The 12,024-nt window shown below is 33.6% G+C and overlaps 1 protein-coding gene across 6 annotated transcripts in view; it reads right to left on the reverse strand.

The window, feature by feature from the left end:
- Pde4d (phosphodiesterase 4D) overlaps positions 1 to 12,024 on the reverse strand; it is an 816,241-nt gene that overhangs the window by 252,324 nt on the left and 551,893 nt on the right. Inside the window, exon 1 of one of the 6 annotated variants that reach the window (XM_046456223.2) lies at positions 4,670 to 5,366. The exons of the other annotated variants lie outside the window; for them this stretch is intronic. Within the exon in view, the coding sequence (XP_046312179.1) occupies positions 4,670 to 4,734 (65 nt within the window). The 5' untranslated portion in view covers positions 4,735 to 5,366. Of the gene's footprint in view, positions 1 to 4,669; positions 5,367 to 12,024 lie in introns of those variants that run through there. 6 annotated transcript variants of the gene reach the window in all.

The following is a 12,024-nucleotide window of genomic DNA, read 5'->3' on the forward strand; positions in this document are numbered from 1 at the left end:
ATCATACTTATAAAAAGACAGCTTCCACATACTGCAGGGTATTTAGATATATTCACAAGATAGAAAATTTTTCAGTTATCAAAAATGAAATTATAGCTGGGCATGGTGTTACATGCCTGTAATCCCAGTAACCCAGGAGGCTGAGGCAGGAGGATCACAAGTTGAGGTCAGTCTGGGCAATTTAGTGAGACCCTGTCTCAAAATAAAAATTTAATGGGCTGGGGATATATAGTTCAGTGGTAAAGAAGTGCCCCTGGGTTCAATCCCAAGTACTGCCGGGGCGGGGGGAATGACAATAATATAAATAATATACACAGTAGAGGGGAACAACATGCTGAATTGAAAAGAGCCTTTGCTTTTGCTTTGGAGAAGACAGATTTGGGTTCTATCTCCCGCTTTCCCTGTCAGTTACTAGTTACATGGCCCTTACCCAGTATATTTCATCTAATAGACTCATTTTCTACTCTGTAATATGTGGATTAACAACTCTACCTTTCAATGTTGTTATAAAATCTAAATAATACATTGTACATAAAATTCTCCACAGAGTTCTCATAAATGACACTCTGTAAAACAAAAAGTGGACAAATTATTCTTAGAAAAAAGAGTGCTATGTTGAATGAAGTATCAGAGTACAGAAATAGTATATACAACTATTTAAGATACATAGGTTAAGTTGAAAATGAGAAGAGTTGAGTATTGGATTTGGGGTTATGAGTAATTTTCCTACCAACAGATTATATCTTTTTTACTCTCAACTATAAAAACCAGTCACAGTAGCCTAGGCAAATATTTTCCACTGTGATTTTAAGGCCAAAATAAGGATGCTCACCAATGTGGATTTTTACAACCTTAGGAGGAGAAAGGTAATCATAAAAAAAGCAATTATTTATTGGTCTGAGCTGGAATGTATTCGAGAAAATTGTATCTTCCCAGTACCAAAATACTTACATTTTGGACTCTTGAGTAAATTATTTTTAATGATTTTATACACATACACACACACACACACACACATATACTAAACTATACATATAGAGATGAACTTACTAATATGCACATAATAGTAATATTTTTAATAATGTACATTTATAATACTTCCTTGATAGAAAAAGTCAAATAATATAGGAATAGAGTGACAAAAAGAAAGTTTCCAGTACCAGCATTTCTACCTTTTTTTACCCCTACACAGTAACCACTACCAAAATCTTGGAATGAAGTCTCCCAGATTTTCTTCTATGCTTATAAACCTAAGTACAATTTTTACATATTTTATTTCATTTGAAAATCTGCTTCAAAACAAAAAAAGCTGCAGTCATATTTTGGAGAGCAGCAGATCTTTTTTTCCCCAGGTTACATAATGAATGATCTTAAATATAACAAGTGAATCCTAAAAGCTGAATATTCTGGCAGCAGGAAAGAACAAAGTCCAATTTTTTTTTAACCAAAGTTCTCTTTACATTTATATTTGTGAGGCTAATAACTTTTTACTTAAATTAAATCATGTGTCTTAATTACATTAGTGAGGAAATATCCCTGAAATATGTTTGTAAATGGGAAAGCCCTATACAGATATCAAAATTGGAGCCATGTGATATGCAAATATTTATGGAAAGGCAATGTCATTGCTTGCTTTATAGAATTTGAATATTGTTACTGAAACAATGGAAATATAGAAAAGCAAACAATGCCTTAAATCAATATATTTGTTAATTTTATTCTTTATGGGCACAAAAATATACATTAAATTTTTTCTCAATTTCATGCATGTAACTGTTTCAAGGAAATGCTTAAAATAAATGCCATAATCACTTTTTGTTAGAACCTGGCCATATTGTAGTATCAATAAATAACTACTGAATGAATAGAAGCAATCTCTTATATACCTTATTATATAAGCTCAAATTTTGTGACACCTATATTACAAGAAAAGAGAGAGAATAATTTCAAGATTATTTGTATTTCATGTTTTGAAATTCGTAAAATTTTAATGATAACTAAACCCGACTTTTTCAGAAGATGAACTAAGAGGAAGAGTGTGAAATATCATTAGAAATTTGTTGTGAAATCCCTTTAAAAATATGACTGTGCCATCACAACTTAATTAAGGTTTTAAAGAAAGTTAATATGGATGAAATTTTATGGTATTTGATAGAAAAAAAAGAGAGAGAGAGAAAAAGTAAAGAAGAAGTAATGCAAACCCCTGGGTTCTTGAAGAAGACATATAATAGACATCCAAAGGCACTGTTTGGTTTTGGGACTTCCCAGAGGAATGATGCAGACAGATGCAGAAAGTGGGCCAATAGAATAGAAGATGGATTTACAGAACTAGAATTAAGATGGTAAAGCCAAACTTTGGGCTACTAAGAACAAATTATTCTGAAGAGCAGAATGAAAAATTTTAAAAAATCTTAAAAAGAGAGACATGATGAACCAGTAGGTGTCTTTTGTGGGATGTTAACTGTGAAAAAGAGTAAAGCAGGCTTTGGTGTTTGGAAAGGAATGGGAGGTGTGCAGGTGGATGAGATATTAGAATAGAAACTCTGGTGGGAAAACATTGCCCAGCTGAGCTCTTGAGGCTTTTGGCTTTGTGTGAAGAGGTACAGAGTAAGAGTGCAGAGGTTTGCTTTTTTGTTTGTTTGTTAATTGAGTAAATATGTGTGTGTGTCTATACACACAAATATGTATTTTCTCTAAGAGAGAATTTGAAGGTAGAATATTGAATTTGAAGGTAGAATATAGCTACTCTATAATCCTAGTGAGTTCACCATATATAAAGATAAATAAATATAACAAGTGTGTATACTTTTTGAATGGAAAAAAGGCATAACAAATGGTAAATTTGTAATTAAAAACTTATTATCACCTCAGGCCAAATTATTTGAAAGCCACAGAGATACACCCAAGAAATTATATTATGAAATCAGAAGTAATATTAACAAGTAGAGCAGTTTCTGTAGTATGCAGTTATATCTAGGAATCATTAACATAAAAAGAGAAATTTATTTTTTATACAAAAATCATTCTGACCCTAACATCATGCAGAATATTTAATGTTAAATAGAGCATAGACACATTGAGAAATCAATATTTTTCAATATGTATTTTGAATTGTGGCTCTATGTATTCATGAAAATAACTCATACAATTTGAAATAGTAGAAGAGTTGTAGGATAATTTAATATGACAATCTCTGACATGTGCAGGGTGTCAACATTATTAGTCCCCAAATTAACTAATTATTGCCAATAGGGGTCAGAATTTGAAAACAAGTCTCCCGGAAATTTAGGCAATAAGGAAAATAGATTAGTTAAATACTATTGTTTTAGTATCAGATCTTTTCACTTAAGAAACATATAAATCATCAAATGAGAAAAATTCCCTAATTTTATGAATTCTGATTACTCATTTCAGAGGTTTACATTAGCTATGAAATTTTTAAAAGAATTCTAAGGATTCCCCAGTATTTTTGTTTCACAAGAAAGGACCTTACAAATATATTTGCATGTGCAAATATTTTTTCAATAAACTCGAAGAGTTACTGCATGTATTCTTTTATAAGGAATGGAAAATATTATAAGAAACAAATTTTCATCTATAATATATTAAAACTCAAGGAAATCCTACTAGAGGTACTATTCTTGATTCCAGCCCACCATAAAGTACTAGTATAAAAACAGCAAACAAGTACCCACTTCCATAAACACAATCTGAATTTCTTTAGCAAATAATCTGAGTATATAGATATACATTTGGCCACTCATATAATGCATAACAGATTTTGCTTGCCTGTTAATCCTGTCCCTGATCAGGGGCTCTTAATCATTTATTTTATTTTCCTTTTCTGAAACCTGATGATTTATATTTTAGAGATGAGCTTAGTTGTTTATTTAAATCACTAAGACAAACAAAATAAGATTAACCTCTGAAATAACCATACAAATATTCTATAAATAGCTATTTAAGACCAGAAGATACTTTCTTGGGAAATTTTCCTTAAGGATTATGTACTTACGAGCATATGAAACAAGTATTGGGGAAATAGAATAAATGAGAGTGAATATACATTTCATTATGGTGAAAATATTAAAATTACCCAAAATATAACTAGTAGAGAATATTATTATGACAAAACAAAACAAGAGAGATGATTTAATGATAAGTGATCTGATACAGATTTAGCCATATAGTTTGCTATTCAGGTGGTTTCATATGTTTAAAGAAACATAGCATTATTAGTTCCTAAATATCTATGCCAACAGCCAAAGTATTACTTGCAAAGACAAGCACAGACTGTCAACTTCCAGCCTGCCTGCAGCAAGCAAAAAAAAAAAGAGAGAAAAGCAGAAATCAAATCAGACTGCGAAAAAAGACAAGTCTTCATTTTCAAAATTCCCACTATATTTGCCAGTGCCTTTCCTACTTTAAAAATTATCATCAGATAAATGGCTACAGTCCACATGGAGTCAACAACAACAACAACAAAATGTGTACACCTCTTTGGATACAGCAGACAAGATACAAAGCAAAATAGAGAATAAAACAGAATACTGTCTTTTTTTCTCACAAAACCTTAACATCTCACACCGCATCAATTACTCACAACATATTCACATATTATGTCTTAAAAGGGAAAGAGGGAGAATCATGAGAAAAAAAGGCACATTACCAAACTGCTTCTGTTGTCCTTAGTGAACTTGTTGACCTGGATCTTGGCTTCATAATAATGCTCATTTTGGGGGAGGAAAAAGAAAAAAAAAATGTTTTCAAATATTCTAATTAAAACATTTCAGCTGTCTTTCTTCAGAGATGATTTTAAATGTATTCCATTTCCAAGGGAGGCTGCTTGAAGCAATTCACTTTTCTGGGAATCCACCTCTTGCCCTCAGTCCAGCTCATCCGGGAGGTTCTCAGCAGCAGGAGTGCGTTCCTCTTTCATACTGAATTTACTCCAGTACTAGGCTGTTCAGAAGTGACAGTTTCTTCTCTGTCTTACATTGCCAAGAGAGGAACTGAATTTTGAATCTATTCTTCATCTGGGTCACAGGGGAAACCAGCATAGTGAAAGTGTCACTTGATCTCTTTTTAGCAATTCCGTAATAACAGGTTAAAGGTTTCCAGCACTGAAACTACCCAGGTAGAGGAGAAAGGGAAAGAAAATGACGGGGAGGACTGGAACACGGAGAGCTGGCAGGGAAGTTTCATTTCAGGGCAACCACAGGAAAGCAGTCTTCTAGGTGGAGCAAAGAAATTAGGGAAGGAACAAAGCTCTCCAGTGTGGATTGGGTGGGCTGGTTTACCTGCCAACGTAATCTCCAGTGTGTCCCCTGTTAAAGAATCTGACTCCAAGCCTTTGTGAATGAGAACTATCACTCAATCTCTCTGGGGGGGGGGGGGGGACTATTCCTCAAGGGCCAAATGACGTCTGTAAGAAGGCAGTTCAAAACATCGCAGGGAAGTGAGAAAGGAAAAAAAAAAAAAAAAAAAAGCAGCACTCAGTCCGGCCTGGTCAATTGCTGAAACTTACAAAGAAAGGGGCGGACCAGCTCCAGTCCAGAACTATAAACCAGCCAAGCAGACAGGAGACCTCTCAAAACTTGTAAAACTCTTTCCTCCTCTAGAAAATGAGTTGTCTGTGTTATCTGGGTAAAATCCATGAGCACCTTTATGAGGAACACACCCCTTTCCACTGAGTTTTTTATTTATTAAAAAAAAGAAGATATTTTCTCAAAGTACCAAATCGAAACACTGAAAACTAAAATTCTCATCAGGAACAAAGTTGAGAGGACTTGAGGACTTAGTAGTTCATTTTAATCAAATTTTAATAAAATGCTTCACATTTGGGGGTTGGTTGTAGAGATAAAAACTGATTCTTTTTTTTAATATTTTTATTTTTTTTAAGTCATAGTTGGACACAATACCTTTATTTTTTATTTATTTTTATATGGTACCGAGGATTGAACCCAGGGCCTCGCATGTGCTAGGCGCACGCTCTACTGCTGAGCCACAAACCCAGCCCTGAAAACTGATTCTTAAAAATTCAGCTAAGTGTAATAGGCATCCTTCCATCAGGAGGTGCTGAAATGTTTAAGCTGAAAAATCCAAATGTATTCTTGCTGGACAAGTGGCTGCATGTACCGAGGCTGTTCCCTTTCACAACGGTTTTTAAACCTTATTTTTTTTAATGATGCAAATTTCATTGATTTGTATACACAAAGACTCTGAGTTTGCTAATTCTGAACAGCTCCTCAGTAAACAATGAAGCTTTACATCATGTTAGCATCTCATTTTCCAGACCAATACCTGCCCCCACATCCTACTTCTGAAATAAAAGCTGTTCTATTAGAGTACATATAATCTAAGTTGATTCCAATCCCTCCTAACAAGAAATATTTGGCCATCCTGTCTGTCGCTCTGACATTTGTACAAAGCATAGATATTCCTCTGTGTGTGCCAACTTCAATTATTTTGAATGTGAATTATCAACTGAAAAATAATTTAAGCATTCTGATTCCTTCAATGACATTAGTTAGTGTGTTGGTTCTCTAGTCTGACGTGAACTTGGTATTTATTTAGCATTTACAGACAGGATGTTGGAGTGTAGTGGTGACCCACCCAAACAACTTGGAAAATTAATGTAGTAAGGCATCCGCCAGAGGCTCCAGCTGCTTATTAAAACAAACCCTCTACTTTTCCCCTGGTCACACTTCAAGGTGCATTTGTGATTTAGTCTTCTTTTGAGTTTCAGGCTTCTCGAGGTAAATGCCAATAAATTGATTCCCACTTAATTATCTCTTTTAAGTTTTTCTGTTTTCCTATGATTGCCCAAGGACATTTGCACCTTCTTAGTTCTGACCCACATTTAGAATCTTGCTGTCACTTTGAGGCAGTTTAATTTATCACATATTTTTACAAATTCCAAAGAAGGTTTCGGAGGTATTCATTCCGGAGAGGAGAACTTAAGAGAGATTTGACTTTTTTTCTCCTTAGAATTTTAATGTGGTAAAAGAAAGAAAATGTGCAAGCACATAAAACAAAGCAACTTCTTTTTTATCTGTGACACTGTTCTCTCCCACGGAAGGTCTGCCAACTGTCTTTTGTTGCCTTATCAGAAGGAAAATGACAATGATCACAGAGTACCATGTCTGAATGTCATGTTAAGCTCTCCAGAAATAATTGGCCCTGTGTTCCCAGTCTCCCCCCACCCACCCAAGAGCTCTGTCCCAGTGAGATTACTTGCTAGTGGCCACTCCCTTCTTTGTCACTCACACTGGGAGGGCCTGGTGCAGCTCTATGAACCATTCTTCACTAACTTGCTCAAAGCTCCCTGCAGTCCCAGAGTCCTCTGAAAACCCTAACACACTTATTGGGCATCTCCTGAGTAACAGTCCCATAATGACTAATAGATCCTCCCATCCCCAAAGAAAACAAATTCAAGTGGTGAATCAGACAACATATACAACGAACCAGAATACCCACAGTATTGGGATTGGTACATCAAGATTGCTATCAAAGAGAAAGAGTGACATGTAGTATCATTAGGCTGTTGAGATTTCAACTTTTCACTTTGCTTCACCCCCTAATCTTTTAAGGTAGGGACAGGTTAAAACAACAACAACAACAACAACTAATAGTACTTATTCAATATTACTGTAGGGTGTCCATTGTAAGGCAAGTATTCACACGATCATTTTTAAATACTGGTTTTGAATGTGGGTGTCCTGTAGCTTACTTTCTGAAAAGCTTCTCAGAATGGAGAAGACATGACACTACCTGACATAGGCCTGCAATGGTGTCCAGGTAGAGGAGGATGTCAGAACCTGGGGAAACCAGGCTTTAAGAAGCATCCCTCTTTGTTAGTAAGGCTTTGGAAAATGTGCCCGTGATCAAAAGCTCCCATTATTTCCCAGAATTTCCTGAATATACTTAATTATATAAAGTGTAGGCTGCTTTCTATTTGCCTGTTGTCATCATATTTTGTTGATCTATACCACAGATGTGTGAGCTCACAGATGTGTCATTCATCTATATATATATATATATATATATATATATATATATATATATTTTTTTTTTTTTTTTTTTTTTTTTTTTTTTTTTTTTTTGCTGAGTAAAGCTATCACATGACATGATGTTTCTTAAACTTCAATCATTTGGACATCGCCTACTTTTGCCATTCCTTGATAAATTTTCTTCAGTTACTTGTTTTTTAAAACACTTAAAACTAAATTTAAAAAGTAACTTTATATTTACTTTGTATGAGTTTAATATACTGATTGTATTTTTTTTTTTACAAAATACAAATATATTTTTAAAGTATCAGTTGTTCAAATATCACCTGAAACCTCTCTCATACAACTACTCATGGCCCAAATTCAAGCGGCAACTGTCATATGGAAAACATCCACTACATACAGGTAGATATGCATCCTGAAGTGTGATTTACCTTTCTCTTACCATTCTGTGAGGAGCATAACCTGTGGCATCATTGGGATTTATCAAGAACCATGAATTAAACATGAAAGCTGAAATCATCTGAATGAGGTATTACTATACAATCCAGGTTTTCTCAGGTACTATCACTTTAAAATATTCCTCTACTCTCAATCTTCTGTCCTCTAAGTAAACTCCTATTTTCAAGATTATAACAAGCATTCTACACTTTCCTGATCTGCCCTGAATAGATTTCATAGAACCATATTATAAAATAGCTACATATCCAGGCCTGCAAAATGCACTTGAATTTAAAGTTGCAGATTTGTTAAATTAGCTTTTTAGAAAAATGATCACAGAGGTACAATTTTACAGTTTCCTGTTATTCTATAGTACACACTAACATGAATGATAACAAGTCACTTTGAACTCTTACAGCATTTCCTCATTATTGAGAAGAGTTGTGGTATTTTCCTTATGTGGAGTAGAGTTTCCTGGCCATCCCTTTTATCTTACTGTACCCCTGTTTATACAATAGGATTCGAATGATTTTCCCATTGGCAAGAACCTTCTAAATGACTAAATTCCTATGAAGTCCCTTACCATTTCTTATCTCTTTTATAAAATTTCAGGTCAGTATAATAATCTGTAATATTTATTAGTATGGCATATTACACACATGCATATGTATGTATTTATAGTATGCCATAGTACATACTTTTAGGTTTCAGGTTGTATACATTCTTCGCAACATCCCTGCAAGATAGATGTACTAACACTAATTTCACAGATAAGCAGAGTCAGTAATTATTTATTCAAAATATTTGCACCCAGTTATTATATATCACCCCAAATTTTGCTCTTCAAGATAGATATGAGTGTGTGAGTATGAGTATATGTGTGTGTGTGTGTGTGTGTGTGTGTGAGAGAGAGAGAGAGAGAGAGAGAGAGAGAGAGAGAGAGAGACAGAGAGAGAGAGAGAGAGAAGAAAGGGATAGAGGGTGATATAATAAAAAGTTCTATCAAGTTCTTGAAATGTTTTTAATACCATCCATCCTCTTCAGTTGGACAGTGGCAACGAGCGAATACCTATTAAAAGTGGTACATGTACATAAATGATATAGGTAACAGCTACAATTTTTAGATTTTCAAGATGAAATTAACAATGTCACTCTATTTTATTATTTTTAGGCATAAACACCATGTTAAGCATGTTTGTGACAATATTTTGAGTCTGTTAGCCATTAAATGATATAAGGTCTTTAACCAAACTCATAGCATAAGTAAAAGTGGCTTTCTGTTACTTGTAGAACAGATTGCATTTTGACTGTCTTTTATAGTAGTGCTGAGTAATAAATGATCATTTCAAAATATAAGGATAGGTGAGAACTGACAACGTATAGATTTGAATATTGTCAACAAATTTCATTGTCTATTAAAAGATACAGAAAGCTAGTTATATAGAATTAGAACCATTTCTGTTTGGGACCAATAAAGATGACATAAAATAAATACATTATGTGATTGCCTTTCACAACTGTGTACTTATTCAATGTTGGATTTCAAGAAAAAAGAAGGAATGAATAAAATGAATTTAAAATGTTTTAAATGCTGCTGAATTTTCTTTGCATTATGCCTCCCTTTTTCTTCTTTTATTCTTCATGTTCTTCTTTATCATAAATTTAAATGCATATATATAAAACATTATATATATATATATATATATATATAATAAAACATACATTTTAACCCTTTCTAAATGTACTGTTCAGTGGCATTATATACATTCACACCTTCTGCCATCATTGCAACTGTCCATCTCCAGAACTTTCTCATCTTCCCTAACTGAAACCTTGGATCTATTGGATAACTACTCCCTATTCTCCTTTCTTCCCAGCCCCTAAAAACCATCATTCTTTCATTATTACTTTCTATTTCTATGAATTTGTCTACTCTAGATGCCTACCATAAGTGGACCCATAAATATTAAGTATGGATTTAGAATATCATAGGCACTCTTGGGCTAGCACTTGCGTTCGCATTCTCTCTCTCTCTCTCTCTCTCTCTCTCTCTCTCTCTCTCTCTCTCAGCAGGGATTGAACCCAGTGGTGCTAAACCACTGAGCTACATACCCAACACTTTTTATTTTTTATTTTGGAAAGGGATCTCATTCAGCTGCTGAGGACCTCATTAAGTTTGCTAAAGCTGGCCTAGGAGATTGTGATCCTCCTGCCTCAGCCTCCTGAGCATCTGGGATTACAGTCATGCATCACCACCTGACTTTGAAGAACAAAAATTATCTTTGCATTGATCAACATCTGGTATTTTTATAAAAATCATCCTTTGAGGTTTTCTGGTTTGTTTAAATGCATACAAATATTATCAGTGCATAGCCAATCATATTATTGATAATATTAAAACTTAAGTTCCTATTTCAAATTCATAATAGACCCCCATGTTTAATCAAGTGGCTCCTAACTCTAGATACCTATGTCAGAAGACAAATAAAAATTAACTTATACTAACATAGTAATCAGAGTAATTTTTAAAAGATTTTTCAAAAGAAATAAGACCACTAGACAGATCATACTACCAAATGAAATGCTTGTTTATGAGATATATTGATGTTTTCATTAAAATAGGATTTGAAAAATAACATGTCAGAAATGCACAAGAAAAAATCTCAATAATTATTTAACCCCTGATATAACAAGTAATGAAGAAATTTATATTTTAGAAAGAAGTTTTCATCAGGGCCACGAAATTTACATTTGTACAATAACAATTTCTCCTGCATATGTTAAAACTAATGGTAAAATAACACAGGCAACTCAGGCAATTTCTCCTTAATGACATAATACTAACAAGTTTTCTTTGATAAAACAGATCTGTTTTGGGGGACAATACCTAATCATCTGGAAAGGTGTGTAAGATGCAGATAAGAAGTAGCTTTGAGAATGAGACTGTGTGCATGCAAATCTGAACTCCACTAAGCACTAGTTTGATCTCAAACAAGTTACTTAACCTTCTCTAAATCTCAGTTTCCTCAGCTATAAAGCAGAGATAAAATAGGATTTTATGAGGATTAAAAAACACATAAAACCTTAACAAAGTATCTAGCATATAAATAAGAGCTCAATAAAAAACAATACCTGCTATTTAAAGTAAGTTTTAAAATCGAAATCAAAGAACTATGGGAGAGAACAACAATAAAACTTGAAAGCATATGTTACTTTTTGGTACTAATACTATATTAGAGTTTGATTTAAAATAATTGCTTTATGTTTTTGTCTTGGCTTAGATTCTTACTTCTGTGATTCCCTTTATATAATAGATTATATATAGTTTTCTTGCCTCCCTTCTTACACATTTAAAATTCATTCTTACACACTAAAGTTCTAAATTGTCTTAAAGATATCTTTCAAAGACACAAACCTTAAATTGCTGAATTAATTGATTGAATAAAATTCTTGAATATTCCTTACAGTATCAAGTATAGCCTTATTTGTGGTTAAATAAAAACTTACATCTCTCATTCAATCTATCATTTAGCCTTGTCTTGAAAACTAGAGTTCCCTCCCCTATAATGAC

Source organism: Marmota monax, unplaced genomic scaffold (genome assembly GCF_021218885.2).
Source record: "Marmota monax isolate L192 unplaced genomic scaffold, Marmota_monax_Labrador192_F-V1.1 WCK01_AAM20220418_F8-fsc00037, whole genome shotgun sequence".
Taxonomy (NCBI): Eukaryota; Metazoa; Chordata; class Mammalia; order Rodentia; family Sciuridae; genus Marmota; species Marmota monax.